This window comes from Protobothrops mucrosquamatus, unplaced genomic scaffold (assembly GCF_001527695.2).
Source record: "Protobothrops mucrosquamatus isolate PMUCROS unplaced genomic scaffold, P.Mucros_1.0 scaffold31, whole genome shotgun sequence".
In the NCBI taxonomy this organism is placed as follows: domain Eukaryota; kingdom Metazoa; phylum Chordata; class Lepidosauria; order Squamata; family Viperidae; genus Protobothrops; species Protobothrops mucrosquamatus.
Genome location: NW_015386415.1, coordinates 658,729 through 677,649, shown reverse-complemented (window position 1 = coordinate 677,649; position 18,921 = coordinate 658,729). Strand labels below are relative to the sequence as shown.

Genomic DNA, 18,921 nt, shown 5'->3' with positions numbered 1-18,921 from the left:
TTTACAATTCTTTACATTCTTAAACCTAAGTTTATTTTTTTTAGTTCACAAATGAAGGTAAACTCACCGGATGGCTTTTCAGACTTGTTGTTCCAAAAGTCTCTAATAGCTTTAAGATAGTTAAATATGCTATTTCCAAAAGTGAGGTTAGTCAAATGCTCCGCCACAGTTGTGAGCATGAAGGCTGTTGAAGGGTACATCTTCCTAGGAGGAGCAGCCATCTGGGGCACATCTGGAAAGAGTCAGGGCCATCATGACTCCCCCACAAATCCTTGTTCTTATTTTCATCATGAGCATTTAAGATCTAATGATAACTTGCTTTCTTTTTCTCCCTTTCTCAATCTCCAGGCAGACACTACACATCCTTTGACCAAGCACAGGAAAATTGCTTCCTCATTCCGCGACTCATCTTTGTTTGATATTTTCACGCTGTCCTGTAATTTACTGAAACAGGTAAGGAAACTCGAGACCTTAGTGCTTAGTCTTAACAACTGAGTAAAATGATTAAGGTAAAAATGATTAAATCCAATGTTACAATGTTAGATTTAGAGCTCTGAAAACCTCTAACTTCAGCCTGGTATGGCAACTTCTGTATATGATAAAGTAGGATTGTTAGGCTCTGCCTACAAACTGCCCCACCTTCACAAACGAGGCAAACCTCATTGCTTCTGCATGGAAAATGAACCAGAATCTTGCCTTCTTTACTTGCCTATATACAGGTTTCTCACTTGAAGACTTGCTGGAATTTTATGTTGTAGTCTGAATTCTTTTTCCAGTTGAAACTCTGAGAAACCTGATCGCAATTGTTTCTAGTCCAGATTGCTACAAGAGATCTCTGTCAAAAGGTCTGCAGTATCTATAGTGATATGCAGCTCTTTTTGAAGTCTGCATTTATTTTCTGATGGTTTGGCTTAGGGCAGGGGTCCTCAACCAATGGGACTGGTTCACGGCCTGTTAGGGACCATGCCGGACAGCTGGGGGTTAGTGGTAGGCAATTGAGAGAGTGAAGCTTCATGTTGTATTTGCAGCCTATTGTAAACTGCACGTGCGAGGGATCTAGGTTACGTACTCCTCCCTCGGCCCCAGTCCGTGGAAAAATTGTCTTCCATGAAACCAGTCCCTGCTGCTAAAAAGTTTGGGGACCACTGGTGTAGGGTACATGTTCAAGGTGTACAAGGCAACTTTAAAAACAGCTTGTAGTTATTTGGCTTGTTATTTGATATGCCATTTGTGACCAAGTCACAAAACGTAAAATACAGCTCACCGTTAATACACACATACATAACAATACATATGTATATATATATAAAAGAAACCCTTTAACGCTAACAATTCATTAAAGGCACCAAACCACACAAGCCAAGGTTATGAATTAAAATGTTGCTACTGTCTTCCAAATGAGGCATGCTTACTAAACTAAATACCTAGGTGTTTCTGTATTTGGCTTCTAGATTTAAAGGGGAATAATACAAGATAGACAGACTCCTGGTTCCTTAGGAAATCAGGTTCTACCAGAAACCTGAAATAAAATATTTTTTCATACCCAGCTGATGTCTTAAAAATTGCGTCCATTTCGGTTTTCTTTTTTTTAGGCTTCAGGAAAAAACCTGAACTTGAATGACGAAAGTCAGCATGGTCTTCTTATGCAGCTGCTCAAGCTCACATACAATTGTTTGAACTTTGACTTCATTGGTACATCAACAGACGAGTCATCTGACGACCTCTGCACAGTGCAGATCCCTACCAGCTGGAGATCAGGTAGAGGGCTGAGTTGCTCTATTTCTTTAAGCTGCATTAAAGGGTTGTAGTTGCATGCTTCTCTTGATCTTTGTAGACGTAGCTCGAGTCATGTTGTACAGGCCTTGGGAGACCTTTGCCTTTGGGTTGGCACAGTGTGTGGAGGGTGTTCTTAAAAACCTACTCCAATTTGGCCAATTTTGCAAGCTGCCTAAGTGGGTCCACAGAAATAATCATGAGAATACCCAGAAGACGGGGGAAATATGTACCCTCCTTAGAGAATTGCTGTGATCATTACAGAGAGAAAATAACGTCATTCAACTCCTGAGAAGCATTTCCCAGTAACCAGATTAGAATCTTTAGATAACTGCTCATCCCAGTGAGGCAAGAGGCTCTTTCCATACCGGCCAGTGCAGTAGACCTCCCTTGGCCTGGAATAGCCTGGTCTGGTCATCATTTTGGAGAAAAAGAAAATCTGCTCCTGCCTATTACTTCCATTGGGCCATTGGTCACTAAATATTAAAAGTTTTCCATCTTGTTTTTATTATAAAGTTTTGTTTACTGTGCCAATAGACAATTTTTTTAAAAATGGCAGTATTATGCATGGTTAATTTTTGTTCCACTTTCTTATAACCTGGAATATCAGCTAAGTGCATTGTGGCCTCTGGAGAGGTTGGCATACGTGGGGGAGGGAGCAAGAGAGGCAGAAGTCTCTTCTTCTAATGAGCCAGTTATAAAAAGTGTGTTTTGGAGCAAGTAAATGGTGACGATGGGGCTCTCTTTATTCTAACCAAAGAGAGAGCAAGACTAAGCCAAGGGATAATCTTCAACACAGAGCAGAAATGTTTGCCATTGTCAGAAATCCCATTGGACCCAGAACATAATAAATGGCCATGTTCCTGAATAATTGGACTCTCTTTCTATGTGTTTGACTGTCAGTAAGTCTTACATATCTCAGCTTTCTAGTGCATAGGAAAAACAATAAGAGTCCATTTTTGCAGTAGAAGGTGGTATAATTCAGTCAGCAGAGAAAATAATTGGCTGCATATATATTTAGTCATACTTAATGGCTGTGCAGAATTTCCAGATAAAATATACCATTTTTCATTGATTTGTTATGGAATGATCCAGGTGTAATTATGCTCACTTACGGTTCAGACCATAAATGCGTTTAAAAAGGTTTCTGCTGATTGAAAATGCAACAATATTTGCAAGCATACTCCTTAGTATCTGTATGCAGTTAATGGATGTAGGAACCTCTGGGCTTCTTCTGAAATGGCTCATGAAAGTGACTTCTCTCCCGCATCTCATTTCCCCTCCTCTTTTCAGCATAATTGCCTTGTGGTTTAAACCAAGCACTTCAGAAAGCTTTCTTCCCCTGGTTTAGAGCCAAACTCACGGGCATTCAAAAGGTGGCAGTTGGGATTTATAGCATAGAAGCATAGAAGTTCCAAGAAATACATAGAATCCGTGGTTTTAAAAGCAATCTGGGGAGGACTGGGGGCAATGAGGTGGTCCAGAAGAGCACTGAACAGCGCAGGCAGACAGGATAAGGATAAGCACGGAACCCAGGACAGGGAAGAAGGGGATAAATCAGAATCACGCTTCAAGACCGCATAGGCATGATCTTCCAAGGCAGGAGATAGAGGGCTAAGAGCAAAGCCTATTCTAAAAAAAAAATAGCCTGAGATTTCCTGCAAAAGGAGGTGTAATTCCTCTTACTGCAAATCTTTGCAGAATCTTCTCTCTGTAAAATCTCCTTCCTGCAAAAGGTGCAACCCTCCTTTTCAGCATTCCTCCTTGGGGAGAAAGAGGCCCTTCTTTTTGTTAAGCAGCCCTGTCCTTTGCGCCCTGGTGGCGCAGTGCTTAGAATTCAATATTGTAGGCTAATTCTGCCGATTGCCAGCAGTTTGGCAGTTCAAATCTCACCAGTCTCAAGGTTGACTCAGCCTTAGTAAGGCCACACCTGGAATGCTGCAGCCAGGTTTGGTCACCACGTTACCAAAAAAAAAGCTGTTGAGACTTTGGAAAAAGTGCAGAGAAGAGCAACAAAGATGATTAGGGGCCTGGAAGCTAAAACATGATGAATGGTTACAGGACTTGAGTATGGCTAATCTATTGAGAAGAAGGACTAGGGGTGACATGATAGCAGTTTTCCAATATTTGAAGGGCTGCCACGAAGAAGAGGGGTTCAACCTATTTTCCAAAGAATTGAAGTCAAGACAAGAAACAATGGATGGAAACTAATCAAGGAGGGAAGAAACCTGGAATTAAGGAAAAACTTCCTAACAGTGAGAACAATTAACCAGTTGAATGGCTTGCCTTCAGAGGTTGTGGGTGCTCCATCAGTAAAGGCTTTTAAGAAGAGAACGGACAGCCATTTGTCTGAAATGGTGTAGGATCCCCTGCTTGAGCAGGGGGTTGGACTAGAAGATCTCCAGGGTCCCTTCGAACTCTGATATTCTATGAGGAAGAATGGGCCATGCTGTTTAAGTGGAGAGAGCAAAGAGGAGTAGCTGCTTTTACACCTTAATTCTCTTTCTTGGCCAGAGAACCCTCAGTAGGGCAGCTAATTGTTGCCCTAAGTCCTGCTGTGCATTAGTGTTGGCCTGAAGGATGTTTGCAATACACTGTTTCAAGTCTGACCTGAAATTATACTTGTCTCTCTTTCAGCCTTTCTCGATTCCTCAACCCTGCAGTTGTTTTTTGATCTGTACCATTCCATACCTCCCACTTTTTCACCCCTGGTAAGTATCTCTCTGTCTCATAGATTTCCCCTGGAAAATGATCAGAGGGGGGTGGGACCCCAGTAGTACTACACATCTGGGCCCAGCTACATTCAAAGTCAAGAAAAAATACTTTGCTCTTTCTGCCTGCCCCACCTCCCACCAGAAGAGGACCTGCTTGTGTTGTTACAGTCTTCAGGTGCCTTTGCACACTGTTTTTGCTTAGGGGCTCACTCCTTCAAACAGTTCATGTTTTTATTTTGCTCCCCTGGCTTAGGTCTTGTCGTGTCTAGTACAAATTGCCTCAGTCCGGCGGTCCCTATTTAATAATGCAGAAAGAGCCAAGTTCCTGTCACACCTTGTTGATGGTGTCAAGCGCATACTGGAAAATCCCCAAGTAAGTCAGAATGCGAACATGAACAAATGTATATGAACATTGTCACAAATTGTCCTTCGAAGCTTCCAATAGATGTCCGGAAACTCATCCTGGGTGTCTGCTTCCAGCTGAGGCTGGTGCGTGTGCAGTTGCCATTTGCAGTCATGTGCAAAATGGAGACAGTGAAGGTTCCCTTTGAGGAAGGCTCAGAAAAAGAAAAGATTCTTTTTGAAGAACTATAGCAGAATATCCTCCAGCTTGTCCTTCGTTCACTTCATTTATTTATTTTAAATCTTTATAAGATCTACCCAGGAGCGTGGTGGCCTAGTGGTTAAGATGCTGGGCTTGTTGACCGGAGAATTGTCAGTTCAAGACCCGAGCATTGCGTGATTGCCTGAGCTCCCGTTCCTGCCTCGGCTCCCGCCCACCTAGCAGTTTGAGAGCATGCAAATGCCATTAGATCAATAGGTACCACTTCAGTGGGAAGGTGACAGCGTTCTGTGTCCCTTGGTGTATAGTTGTGCTGGCCGTATGACCATGGAAGCCTCTTCAGACAACACTGGCTCCCTCGGGTCGGAATGTTCACGCATTCACAGGCTCTGTTAGTCTGAGGGTGATGAGAGGAACTGAGTCCCGGGGAAGTCCTTTATAAATTCTTCCCAAAATTAAGACGTAAATTGCATCTGTCTGTCAGAGACAATCCTCTCAGAGGCCCATGGAATTATAAACATGTTGCGCAAAGAGTTTGCAAGAGTTCATGCAGACGGGATTTTGGGACAAGCCACAAAGTGCACCTGTTTAGCAAATAGTTAGGTGATAACCCATATTACAGTATTTCCAGAGCTTTCTGGCAGTTCAGCAATAAAGTCCATGGATATCTCCTTCCAAGGAGCTGTAGGGTTGGCCACCGGTTGCAGTAGCCCTGGTGGTTTTCCAGGGTGTCTTTTCGCTGATGCGCCTATAGGGCAACTGGCAACATAGCTTTCAATGTCCTTTTTCGTGCTTAGCCACCAGAATTGGCGCCTCAAAAGGTGCAAGGTCTTGACAAAACCAAAGTGTCCAGCAGTCTTAGAATTGTGGCTCCACTGCAAGACTAGAGTCCTCAGGCTTGCGGGTACATAGAGTTGGGTCCTGATTCAAGCACAGCCATCATGTACAGTAACATCATTTTTGTGGTGTGTAAACCAGTCGTCTCCTGCCAGGGCCACTTTCAGAGCATGAGTGAGATCGTCGGTTACTTTAGGTTCCAATTTTCCCTGCGCTCTGGTGATCGCTGGGGCAGCTACTTCATTGGAAGGGATGATGGAATTCACGACGTCCTCTCTGATGCTGTTATATTGAGGCAGTCTGGAGAGTTTTTCCCCCCTGGCAAGTAATGTAGGGAGAAAATTGCAGGGCCTCCCCCTACTAGTGAGCCACCTACTTGGGTGAACACTTTCAGGCTTTTGAGCTCCCAAGGTGCAAACTTCTCTACTACATTGGGGCTAACTAGACATCTGGTGCACCCTCTCTTTGATAGGCCACTTCCCTCCACCCTTCATCCTATGCTTTAGCCCCCAGACCGATAATCATCGTTGTTGCTCTTCTCTGCATTCTTTCTAGGGCTCCAGCATCTTTTTTGTGTTGTGGACCCAGCAGTCCCAGGCTAGCCTAACGCTGGAGGCTTTGTATTTGGTGTAACGGGATGATCTCAGTCAATCTCAAGGTGTCCAAGTGCTTCGTGTAACAGCTCCAGTGCTCTCATTGAGGGGTTGATGCAGAACTGATGATTCTCCTTCTTCTCTTTTTCTGTCTCAGAGTTTGTCAGACCCAAACAACTATCATGAATTCTGTCGGCTTTTAGCTCGTCTGAAAAGCAATTATCAGCTTGGGGAGCTGGTAAAAGTGGAAAACTATCCTGAGGTCATCCGACTCATTGCCAACTTCACTGTCACCAGCTTGCAGGTGGGACACTGTGTGGTTTCTTTTAGCTGGAGCGAGTCTGTGGGTGGGAGGTGGAGCACAAATGCAGCAGCTGTCACTTCACTCCTCCCAGCTCCTGCTTCTTCACCCTGGGGGGCCTTTTGAACTCGGATGGGCAGGGAAAGGCACGGCTTCCCTTAGGACACCAGCCTTTAGAATATACATTCTCTGGGGCTAGAACCGGTCGCTTTACTTGCAGATGGCTTGAACAGGCCTCTTCCCCTGAGTAGGAAGAGTTTACAGGCGGGCTGATTGCGTTCACCACCTTCCTTCCTTTCGGCAGCACTGGGAGTTTGCTCCGAACAGCGTGCACTATCTCCTCAGCCTGTGGCAGCGGCTGGCAGCATCTGTTCCCTACGTTAAAGCCACCGAGCCACACATGCTGGAGACGTACACCCCAGAGGTTACCAAAGCATACATCACCTCCAGGCTGGAGTCCGTCCACATCATACTGAGGTAAGATGTTCTGGCGGTGGCTGGTCCTCGCAATCTTTGCCTGGGAATGTCTGAAAGTTATGCAACCGCAAGAGAAGAACCCTGCCATAACACCGGCTGCAACTAGGAGGGAAGCGGGCCTTGCTGCGTTCACGTTTTCACTGTAACTCTGCAGGCCTCCTCAGCGGAGCTCCCAGGGCCCTTCTGCCATTGCAAAGGGAGCGTCTGGCAGAGGCTCCTTCTCTCTCCAATTGGCCGCTTTGTCTACCCACAGAGATGGCCTAGAAGATCCACTGGATGACACAGGTTTGGTGCAGCAGCAGCTCGACCAGCTATCCACTATTGGGCGCTGCGAATATGAGAAGACCTGTGCCCTCCTAGTGCAGCTGTTTGACCAGTCCGCTCAGTCCTACCAGGAACTGCTGCAAAGCGCGACAGCCATCCCCGTGGATGTGGCCGTACAAGAAGGTGAGCGAGCAGAAGGCTCCTGTCTTGGCTTGGCTGGTGTCATAAGGGAAGCCTCGGGGTGCCGGAGCTTAATCAGGTAGACCAGCCTCCTTTGCGAGTGGGATTTCTTGAGCAGCGTTTCTCTAGCAGAGCTGCACGTGATTGGGGATTGTGATTCTTGGAAACAATACAGGACAGATTGGAAGTGTTTTAATGCAGGATGAAGTTAATTAACAGTTGAGAGTCAAAATTAGTTCCTATCTAATGAAAAGGAGAGCCACATAAACCACAGAAGTGTTATACCTTTGAAACTCTGCTTCTAAGCATCAGAGTGCCTTTGCCCTACCACACACACACTGGGCAGGAAATCTTCTTCCCTTCAGTTTGACAAAGAGCCAGAGTTTTGACTACATCATCAGTCGCCTTTTCAAGTCTTACCAGTCTATTATCTGAAACGCTTAAAATTTTCCTGGCTAAGACTTTGGGCGAGAATAAAAAATAAATGTATTGTTCAAAATAAAACTTATTTCAAGTGGCACCAATCAAGTGGTCCCAGATAAACAACTGCAGGATTAGCAAAGAACAATTAATAGATTTATGTGAAATGGGGGGGGGGGGGAGAAACAATACTAACATTCAAAATTTTGCAAAATTTCCGAGAGGTGGACTAGTTTTTTCCAGTCTCAGACCATAGGCAGTCCTCAACTTAAGACCGTCAATTCAGCGACCATTTGAAATTACGACAGTGCTGAAGGAAGGTCCTTATGACCTGCACCCAAAGTTATGGCTGCTGCAGCGCCCCCTGCAGTCCCAGGATCGCAGTTCAGGCGCTTGACCCTCTGGCTGCCCATATGACCAACTGCAGGGATGCTGCAACTGCCTCCACCCGCCTCCCATCCCGCCCCGTGGGATGAGCTCATGAGTTGTGTGTATTTCTGTTGCTGGGTTTTCCCTTGCTTGCCTTTTTTGTGCTTTGGATGTGTTTATGTGGGGGCCGATGTGGGAAGTGTGTGTATGACACGGATGGTTTTGCCTGCTGGCTGGCTGCCCAGGGTAAGAGGGGCAACCTTCTCAGTCTAAATAAAGGAAAGGCGTGTGGGGAGAAGACAGGTTTGTGGATTAGCTCTGTTACTTTTTCTGGCTTCAGGACGCCTCACCTGGCTGGTCTATATCATTGGGGCCGTGATTGGCGGGCGGGTGTCATTTGCCAGCACAGACGAGCAAGACGCCATGGATGGAGAACTGGTTTGTCGGTAAGAGCCCAGCACTAATAATAAGAATCCTGCCACAATCCCTTTAACACCATCCAAGAGAGTAATCCAACATTTTTCCATTATTCTGTGATCAACCTCTGCCTGTCCCGGGTCTTTGGGGAGCACTTGACACGTGGATTAAAATGCCAGATCCAGTCTGAACATCTGGTTGACTGCAATAAGCGATTAATAAAAATAGTAATAATTGAGCATTCCTGGAGATACGCTGCACTGGCTGTTCACCTTGTCAGCACTCACAACCCGAATATATGTTTTTATGAATCAGCTGGGTGTGCATGTGCACTTCATTGCGACCTCTGCAGAACAAACTCTCGGTTTTGGATGCAGAACACAGAACTAAATGCTGAAAATTGTTGGGTTGCTGGGCTTTGAAATGGGAAAGTTCAAAGTTGTGGTCAAAGCACAGCAGCTATTTTCAAGAGAAAGTGACACCTCATCTATTGCTAAAAGAAAAGAAAAGGCAGGGTAGCCATTAATTGAGCTAAGCTTTCCTTCTGCTGATTTTTTTAACCTCCAAAATGTAATCTTATCATGTAAAATTTATAAATTCTAAAATTAAAACATGTTGAAAGGATCCTTTTTCTGATCATTCTTTAATGTTATGAAAATAAAAAGTTTTCCATCAGTCAGATATTTCTGAGTCTTTAAGGTCTCCTTGACAACCCTGCATGAAATTCTGGACAGGGCAAAATTAGCAGAGTGGTTTTCAATGTACCAGAAGCACCCACTTTTGGCACTTAGCTATGTGACAATGCTTGTCTCTGGAGGGGCATCTGACTTCCCAAGCCAAAAGGTGGTTTCAGAGGAACCCGTGTGATTTGCCCATCTCATATGGTTTTCTGTGGACCAACTTTACAAGGGCTACAAATTCAACCAGACAAAAATGGCAGCATGCCATTTTTAAATAAAAAAAATACCCTTTTGAATAAATGGGTGGAGGAGCAATTTGGACTTGTGCCCTCAGCACTGCGGTGTTCTTCATTCCTTCCCTTCCAGGGTTCTTCAACTCATGAACTTGACCGATTCACGTCTTGCTCAGGCAGGCAATGAGAAGCTAGAGCTGGCCATGCTGAGCTTCTTTGAGCAGTTCCGAAAAATTTACATAGGAGACCAGGTGCAGAAATCCTCTAAGGTAAAAAATATCTCTTCTCATTACAGAATTTTTCATAATGTTTTCACGATAAGCTTTATAAAAACTCTTCATCTGCAGATTATTCTTGGTCGGTGTGGGGCTTCAGGGTTTAGTGACCGTGGTCTGCAGAACAGGTTTCCTAACATTTTGCCAGCCACTGTGGCTGCCACCTTCCGAAGCAAAGTGGGGTCCCATACAGGCCACAAGTGATGGAGCAGGGACAGGGATAGCCAGGGGTCTCCATTGGCCTTGAGGTTTCCAGTTGGGGCAGGTTGGTGAGGTCTTCTCTTTGGTTACTTCTTGGTTTGTGCCCAATGCTGATTAGGTATTTTGGTGATGTCAGTTCCTGATTGGTCCTTTGTTCATTCTGATTGGTCATTTTTGGAGTTCTGGTTCCTGACTGGTTCTTAGTTTATGTGTTTTTCTAATAATTTTCTTATTTGGTCAATGACCAGTGTAGGACATAAATGCTCTCCCTATTGGGGTGGTTTGTCTTTATTATTTGCCTGCTTTGTAATACTCATCTAATCTCACTCATGGAGTACCCATCAGCTTATGGAGCTTTGTTAAGATGTCTGAATGCATAGAAATAGAACCATAAGTCAGGAAGGGATGTTGGAAATCTTCTGGTGCAATCCTGCTCAATGCAGGAGACCTTATGCCATCCTAGACGAATGGTTGTCCAGTCTGTTTTTGAAAATCTCCAGTGATGGAGCACCCAAAACTTCAACTGTCCCACTAATTAATTGTTCTCACTGTCTCCTTTTGGTTTGGATTTCTCTTTAATAAGCTTCCCTCCATTGCTTCTTGTCCTGCCCTCAGGTACTAGGAGAATGAACTGACCTGCTTCTTCCCTAGCCCCTCAAATACTGGAAGACTGTTATCATGTGCCCCCTAATCTAGGATAGGCTAAATAAAGCTCGTTCCCTCAAGTGTTCATCATATGCTTTAGTCTGCAAACCCCTAATAATTTTTGTTGCTCTTCTCTGCACTCTTTCTATCGTCTCAACATCTTTGTATTGTGGTGATCAGAACTGTAGTATTCCAAGTGTGGCCTCACTAATGCGGTATAAAGGAATATTATTCCTTTTCATGATTTTGATGCTATCACTGTGTTGATGCAGCCCACTGTGGCATTGGCATTTTTGGCAACTGCAGCACATTGTTCGTTCATATTTAAGTCATCTGCAAATTTGTACTTCTGGGCACTCTAGGTAATTGCAGTTCTGGAATAAGTGGGTTGACTCACTTTAGAACCACAGTGTTCATTTAACCACTGCCAAATATCATAAAATCAGTCAGTCATGTGGAAGATTTGACTTACAACCTTCATATGACAGAAATTCCAGGCAGCATCACAGTTGAGGACTACTTATATATGATTGTGGGAGGGTTGCAAGGCATTTGGCAATGTGGCACGTGGGGATGGGACCGATGAAGGCTTGATAAGGTAGTTAGGTTTCTGCAGCATTCAGGATCGCACTTGAGTGTTTTGTAGATTGTGACTCTAACAGCTCCTGAATCAACTTCTTGGAAACCAGTTCAGCTAAGGCCAGCCAGGAGTCAGGACACTCAGCTATAAAGACAGGAACCCAGTCGATCCCTGCTCAGTTTCCTGTGAAGGTGTCGGCCAGAGTTGCTGGCAAAGTGTCGGGTAATCTGTTCTCTAGACCATGGTCACTAAATCCTGAAGCCCAACAGATACCAGGCGTGAAAGCCTCCACCAGCATATGATTCTCGAGATGGGGGCTTTTGGAATTTGCTGGCACAAAGTTTGCACAAAGCAGTTTCGTATCTGACTTGAAGCCTGTTTCCTGGGCAACTACCGTATCCGAGGTGATCTCCTTTCAGACCAGCTCTTGGCATATCCCGCCCGAAGGGGAGAAGCTGCCAGGTGGCCAATTGCAGGCCATCCGAACTGGAGGCAGAGGAAGGGTTCAGTCAAGTCCCCAGTGAGGGGCTTGATTCTGAGGCATCCAGACAGGCTTTTGCTGGGGAGGAGGGCAACTGATCTACTATAGGAACCTAGCTCAAGGTTGAAAGTGAATTCGTAAGAGCCGCCTGAGCTGAAATCGGTTTTCCACTCCTAGCTGTATCGCCGGCTCTCAGAAGTCCTGGGGCTGAATGATGAGACCATGGTCCTGAGTGTCTTCATAGGAAAAATGTAAGTCCCTCGGCTGACACCTGAGCATTGGCTGCACCCTGCAGTCTGGGTCTGTGTGAAAGGGTTCTGCCTAGGATGGCTTGTTGGGCTGGCAGTCTGCTCCGACTGCAGGTATGGGTCCTAGAGGCAGCCCCCCTCCCCTCCAAACATTGGACCATGCAGCTTTGGGACAGCAGAGATGAGTGAACAGTTGAGTGATTCCACCCCAGCATCTCTGGGCTTTCTTGTTGACTGGGACTTTGGGAGGATGAAAGGAGCAACCACTGGACGGTGTGCATTTCCTCTCCCTACAGAATCACTAACTTGAAGTACTGGGGACGGTGCGAACCAATCACCTCCAAGACGTTGCAGCTTCTCAATGACCTCTCCATTGGATATCCTTTCCTGCCGGCCGGTCGGCCTACCTGGGCTCGGACAGGGGCGCGCTAGGCATCCTGGGGGGGCTTCCCTCGAAAGCTCCTCGGTGTCTGGTGCCCTGTTTCTCATAGGATTCCTTTCAAGATGAGAATAGATATATTGAAAACAGTAAATATAAATAATTGTATGATAGCGTATAATAAATACATTAACTATATATTCGTAAGATGAAGATTAAGTTGGGGTGGAATGAGGGAATATGGTCCCGATTGACATTGCTAAGGGGAGACACCTGTCCAAGCAGAGAGCTGCAGACAAGCCCTGTTGCATGTGCAAGTTTAGCCCTCTCTAGTCAAACTGTTTCAGTGAATTCCTTAGTAAACAGAAAGTTAAAAGTGTCCTCCATCTGCCAATTTGCATGCATATGTATTGTTTATGTGCCAAGTGTTTACAGATTCAGAATTAAGAAAAGAGTGGATGCAATTCTACCAGGGACGCCTAAACTTTTTAATACACCTATACTTAGAGGAAGGGAGAGATCAGGTGATACCCTTCTGATGTTTTGGACTTTGGCTCCCCGCAACACCATTCAACAGATCCAGTGGCAGTCTGTTAACCTAACATCTGTACCCACCGTTGCATGCTAGATAACCTTCATGTTATGCCTATGAAATTTTCTAATTAGGCTGATGTCTTGCTGTTTCCTTAACCTCACTTTTACCTACAGCAGCGTTAGGAAACTGGTGAAACTGAGCGCTGTGCAATTCATGCTGAACAATCACACGGTTAGTTATCAAGTTCTTTGGCAAAGCTTATTGGAGGCGTCGTCTTCCAAATACTATCAGCTGGGGTATCTTTGAAGGATTCCTCTTTCGTTATAGAGGAAAGAAGGACTGAAGCTGCAGATCCATGGGGAAGCAGGTTAAGATTCAGACATTGCCATACAAATTATCCTAGTCCTGTCAATCCTGCCCTTCTTGGGCAAAACAAAGCGTTGTGTCTCCTAGCAGGTTTTCCCCCAGCAATTTGACTTTGACCGCCATCGATTGAAAGCTCTCCTGATGGACCTTGGCAAGAAGGACACATGCTGCTAGCCTGTTGACATTTTAGCCACTTTGTCTGCCCATTCCTGTTGTAGTTGACTGTGCACTATTCATGTTCTAGCTCAGGGGTTCTCAACCTTGGCAACTTTAAGACTTGTGGACTTCAACTCCCAGAATTCCTCAGGCAGCAAAGCTGGTTGAGGAATTCTGGGAGTTGAAGTCCACAAGTCTTAAAGTTGCCACGGTTGAGAACCCCTGTTCTAGCTGATAAAAACTTCCCAGCATAGTTGCCCACAGAACATCTCTCCACGCTATTCAGGGGCATCTTAACTCTTCAGAAAGCCTCCCTCTTCCTGTGCTCTGCTGCCCATTAGCGTACACACACACACACACACACCACAGTCATGGACTTCTGAGGTCAAAATTGTCCATATTTGGCCTAGGTGTAGCAGAGTATTTATGTGGACTAGGTCAGTGTGTTATATAAACACAAGCTTGATTCTAGAACGGCACTAGAACAACACAAACCAGTTGCAAATCACAGTCATGTAATCTCAGGACATTGCAGCCGGATTTAAATACAAGCCATTTGGCAAGTGCCCAAAATGGGATCATGTGAGCACCGGGGGGGGGAGGGGGTTGGAAATGCGGCTATTATTTATTTATTTATTTATTTATTTATTTATAATTTAATTTATACCCCGCCCTTCTCCTCATGGAAGGTTGTAAGTAGCATTTTTGAAGTCTATTGTAACTTTGACTGGTCATTAAGTGACCGGTCATTAAGCAAGGACTACCTGTATTAGACTCAGTTTAAGACCCACCGCTCTAGGATTGGCTGCCTAAAATAGCATGTCAGACAAAGGAACGCTGCTTGTCAAATATAATAAATAATGCAAGTTGATTTAAGCATATTTGAAATATAGAACACAGAATAAGAGTTGGAAGGGACCTTGGAGGTCTTCTAGTCCAACTCCCTGCTCGAGCAGGAGACTCTATGTCATTTCAGGCAAATGGCTGTCCAGTCTCTTTTTGAAAGCCTCCAGTGATGGAGCACTCAGAACTTCTGAAGGCAAGCTATTCCATTGCTTGATTGCTCTAACCATTAGTTGATTGCTCTAACTCCTTAGTTCTAGATTGCTTCTCTCCTTGGTTAGTTTACATCCATTGTGAAATATAAAAAGTACTTAGTTGTTTTAGGCCAGAGTCAATGACCTGCATTGGATTGGACTCTACCAGAAGGAGGGGAAAAGCCCCAGGTTTGCAATTATGCTAGTTCCTTGGCAAATACAAGGGCAAGGAAGGAAGGCACTTGAGGCCTGACTTTCCATGGTGTCCATATGCCAAGGACTCATCTTGTGTCTGTTCCGGAACGGAACAGAACAGAACAGAACAGAATAGAATAACAGAGTTCTAGTCCTACCCCTGCTTAGGCAGGAACCCCTATACCATTTCAGACAAATGGTTGTTCAGTCTCTTAAAAACTTCCAGGGTTGGAACATTCACAACTTCTGGAGGCAAATTGTTCCATTGATTAATTGTTCTGTTAGGAAATTTCTTCTTAGTTCTAGGTTGCTTCTCTCCTTGATTAGTTTCCATCCATTGCTTCTTGTCCTGCCTTCAGGTGCTTTGGAGAATAGCTTGACTCCCTCTTCTTTGTGGAAACCCCTGAGATATTGGAACACTGCTAACATGTCACCCTTGGTCCTTCTTGTCATTAAACTAGACATACCCAATCCCAGCAACCATTCTTTATATGTTTTAGCCTCCAGTCCCCTGATCATCTTTGTTGTTCTTCTCTGCAGTCTTTCTAGAGTCTCAACATCTTTTTTACATTGTGGTGACCAAAACTGGATGCAGTATTCCAAGTGTGGTCTTACCAAGGCCTTGTAAAAGGGTATTAACACTTCATGTGATCTTAGAATCAGAATCAGAATAGAGCTGGAAGGGACCTTGGAGGTCTTCTAGTCCAGCCCCCTGCTCAAGCAGGAGTTCCTGTATCATTTCAGACAAGTGGCTGTCCTGTCTCTTCTTAAAAACCTCGAGTGATGAAGCACCCACAACATCTGAAGGCAAGCTGTTCCACTGGTTAATTGTCCTCTTCATTCCATCCCTCTGTTAATGCAGCTTAGCACTGTGTTGGCTTTTTTGGCAGCTGCAGCACACTGCTGGCTCATATTTAAGTGATTGTCCACTAGGACTCTGAGATCCCTCTCATAGTTACTACTATTGAGGAAAGTACCACCACCGCTGTACCTGGAGATTTGGTTTTCCTTGCCTAAATGTAGAGCCTTACTTTTTCACCATTGAATTTCACCTCATTAATAATACGATTTTTATTCTTCAACAGAGTGAGCACTTTTCCTTCTTGGGTATTAACAATCAATCCAACCTGAGTGATATGAGATGTCGGACTACTTTCTATACGGCACTTGGGCGCCTCCTCATGGTGGACCTCGGTACTGCAATCCATTTCCGTGCTACCAAATGCATGTGGCTAAGTTCTTGTCATTCTAATCATAACTAATTAGACAGGAACAGTTTAATCTGTCAACTTTCTATAAAGCTTGGTTATTCAGTGTGAAAAGAGTTCATCTGGTTACCTCGCCCCAGATATTGCCCATTGCAAGTATAGATCTGAATGATCTCCTGGAGGATCAAAGTCCCCAAGGTTTACCAGATGGATCTAAGAATTACTTAGATTTTTAGCCCAGATTACAAAGCAGAGGACAGTTAAAGATAATTGTTTTTCATATCTCTTCCAGGGGAGGATGAAGATCAGTATGAGCAATTCATGTTACCCCTCACTGCTGCTTTTGAAACTGTGGCACAAATGTTCAGCACCAACACCTTCAATGAGCAGGAGGCAAAGGTAGGGAAGGGGCAGAAAGCTTCACCTTTGGAGTGTGTTAAACTCTCTGTGGGTCAGATGAAGACCACCTCCTGGTCTTCCTCCTCCTGGAGGGCCAACGCATTGGGTCGGAAGGGCCCTTAAGAGTCCATCTCTTCTGACACAAGGAGTTTTCCCTGGGTGCCATTACAGAAGCCATCGGTCCACCCAGGAAGGGCGACGGGCTTGATTTGGAAAGCCGTCCAGAAAGATTCCCATTTGAAACATAGCATCATAGACTTGGAAGGGACCCTGGAGGTCTTCTAGTCCATCTCGCTGCTCAAGACAAGCTATTCTATTGATTAATTGCCCTCACTGACAGAAAATTCCTCCTTATGTCTATATTGGATCTCATTTTAACAAGCTCCACACATTACTCCTTTTCCTAAACTTTCACCCATTCTTGTCCTGCCCTCAGGTGCCCAAGAGATAAGTCAACCCCCTCTACTTGGTGACAGCCCCTCAAGTACTGGAAGACAGCTGTCATGTCCCTCCTAATGATTCCCTTTGATACCCTAGATACACCGTATATTTCCAGCATTTCCCATTTCTGACATTGCTACTTGGCTGAGGAGTGGGCTGCAGACTCTGGGCCCACTGAGCTCCTGGCCCCTCTGGACAAGCATTTGTGTCCTACCTCCTCTGAATTTCATTTTTTTTCTTCCTCAAAGTATTGCTCTTTTTAGAATGGGGAGGGGGCTTTATATCCCTGATTTTATGTCCTTTTGAGGCTGAGAATCTGGCTCCAAAACTTTGCTTACTGACACCAGTCAGGGTCCATTGATGAGAGAGAAATGTTGAGGATGTTTACAATCTTTTTTAATGAGACATTTTAGAGAAAGAACATAAAACTACTAAAAGACAAGTAAAGGAACTAAGAGTGAAATATAAATGGGTAAACAAAGTATCAAAAATTCATGGAGGATATATTTCTCCAATTTAAATTACTTATGAATAATTAAATATATTATTTTACTTTAGAAATTACTATTAAGCTTTATGGTGAGAATATCAGGGAGCCTGATCAACACAGCATGCAGGATTTAAGAGATAATGTTAATGTGCTTGGACATTGCATTTTAATTGTTGGGTAAATATAGTATTTTTCTCATAGTTCTTATGCTGAGCAGCTCCTTTCACTTGCAGTAGAGAAGAATGCTAGTACAAGATCTTAACGATTTGCAGTTTTTTGCCTCCATTTGTAATTCCTCTGGGTGGGACAGAGCTAAAGGCATCCTGGGACAAAGGGCAGCCCTTCAGACTGTTAAATTAGACGCCTTTGGTTTCATCACAGCTAGGCAGACACCCACGCCTCAGTCCAACATCGGAGGGCCTGTCGCAGAGAAGAGTGGGTTGGCTATTTTCCAAAGGACAAGAAGTACCTAATGGAAGATTATTAAAGAGATTAATATTCCAACCTAGAATTAAGGAGAAATTTTCTGATAGTAAAGACAATTAATCAGCGGGAACGGCTGGCCTCCAGGAGTTGTGGGTGCTTCATCACTGGAGGTTTTCAAAAAAGATTGGATGGCCATGTATCCGGAATGGTATAAGGACTCCTACCTTGAGCTGGGGTTGGACTAGAAGACCTTAAAGTTCCCTTCCAATTCTGTTATCTGTTCATTTATTCTGACAGCAAAGGGCATTCATTATTGACCCCAGCAGAACTTTTCAATCTGCATTATTAAAGGGCCATTCTATATTGACCCGTTTAGGAGCCATTTTTATCTGTCTTGCATGGAGTCTGTTGGGCGTGGAGTGCAAAGATGGGCCGGAGTTCAGCCATGGTAGTTTTGAGGAGAAGTTACCAATAATTAAGGGGATCTAGTTGCTGATGACTGATAACTTGCATATCTGACCTCTAAATCAAGTTTAAAAACAACAACAAATGTGTGTGTTTACATACACTTAACAGTATATCTATTACAACGTCTATATGGATATCTGCATAAAATATAAACACCAGGTGCATTAATTACATTAGAAAACCATCCCAAAGCCGGTAAAAACAGTTTTAAAATGTCCCAAATTGCAAGACCTGCTAAAGGGCTCAGTTTCAATGGTCTTCCTAAAATCCCGCAGGGCAGGAGCAGCCTGGATATCTGGAAGGAGGCTCCTCCACCCAGCGCAGACAGCAGTTCGGGAGGCCCCCTCCACGGTCCCTGACGAAGGCATTCTCTCCACCCCAGGCCACCCCAACGATGCCCTTGACGTGATGACCCGTTGCCTGGAGGCCGTACGGGTCTGGATGGGGAGGAACAGACTCAGGCTCAACCCTTCCAAGACCGAGTGGCTGTGGTTGCCGGCGCCTCGGCATAGTCAGCTGACTCCATCGCTGACTATAGGGGGCGAAACTCTGGCCCCCTCGGAGAGGGCAC

The 18,921-nt window shown here is 44.7% G+C and overlaps 2 protein-coding genes across 2 annotated transcripts in view; one reads left to right on the top strand and one right to left on the bottom strand.

Annotated features, from left to right (window-relative positions):
* The window catches only part of GFRA2 (GDNF family receptor alpha 2), a 66,024-nt gene extending 65,824 nt beyond the window's left edge, over positions 1–200 (bottom strand). Inside the window, exon 1 of the mRNA XM_015811116.1 lies at positions 68–200. Within this exon, the coding sequence (XP_015666602.1) occupies positions 68–200 (133 nt within the window). The remainder of the gene's footprint in view (positions 1–67) is intronic.
* The window catches only part of XPO7 (exportin 7), a 33,761-nt gene that overhangs the window by 4,914 nt on the left and 9,926 nt on the right, over positions 1–18,921 (top strand). Inside the window, exons 5-18 of the mRNA XM_015811139.2 lie at positions 349–453; positions 1,593–1,758; positions 4,411–4,484; positions 4,741–4,860; positions 6,637–6,783; positions 7,085–7,257; positions 7,511–7,704; positions 8,831–8,936; positions 9,954–10,089; positions 12,180–12,253; positions 12,547–12,627; positions 13,332–13,395; positions 16,004–16,112; positions 16,419–16,525. Coding sequence (XP_015666625.1) covers positions 1,644–1,758; positions 4,411–4,484; positions 4,741–4,860; positions 6,637–6,783; positions 7,085–7,257; positions 7,511–7,704; positions 8,831–8,936; positions 9,954–10,089; positions 12,180–12,253; positions 12,547–12,627; positions 13,332–13,395; positions 16,004–16,112; positions 16,419–16,525 — 1,500 coding nt within the window. The 5' untranslated portion in view covers positions 349–453; positions 1,593–1,643. The remainder of the gene's footprint in view (positions 1–348; positions 454–1,592; positions 1,759–4,410; positions 4,485–4,740; positions 4,861–6,636; positions 6,784–7,084; positions 7,258–7,510; positions 7,705–8,830; positions 8,937–9,953; positions 10,090–12,179; positions 12,254–12,546; positions 12,628–13,331; positions 13,396–16,003; positions 16,113–16,418; positions 16,526–18,921) is intronic.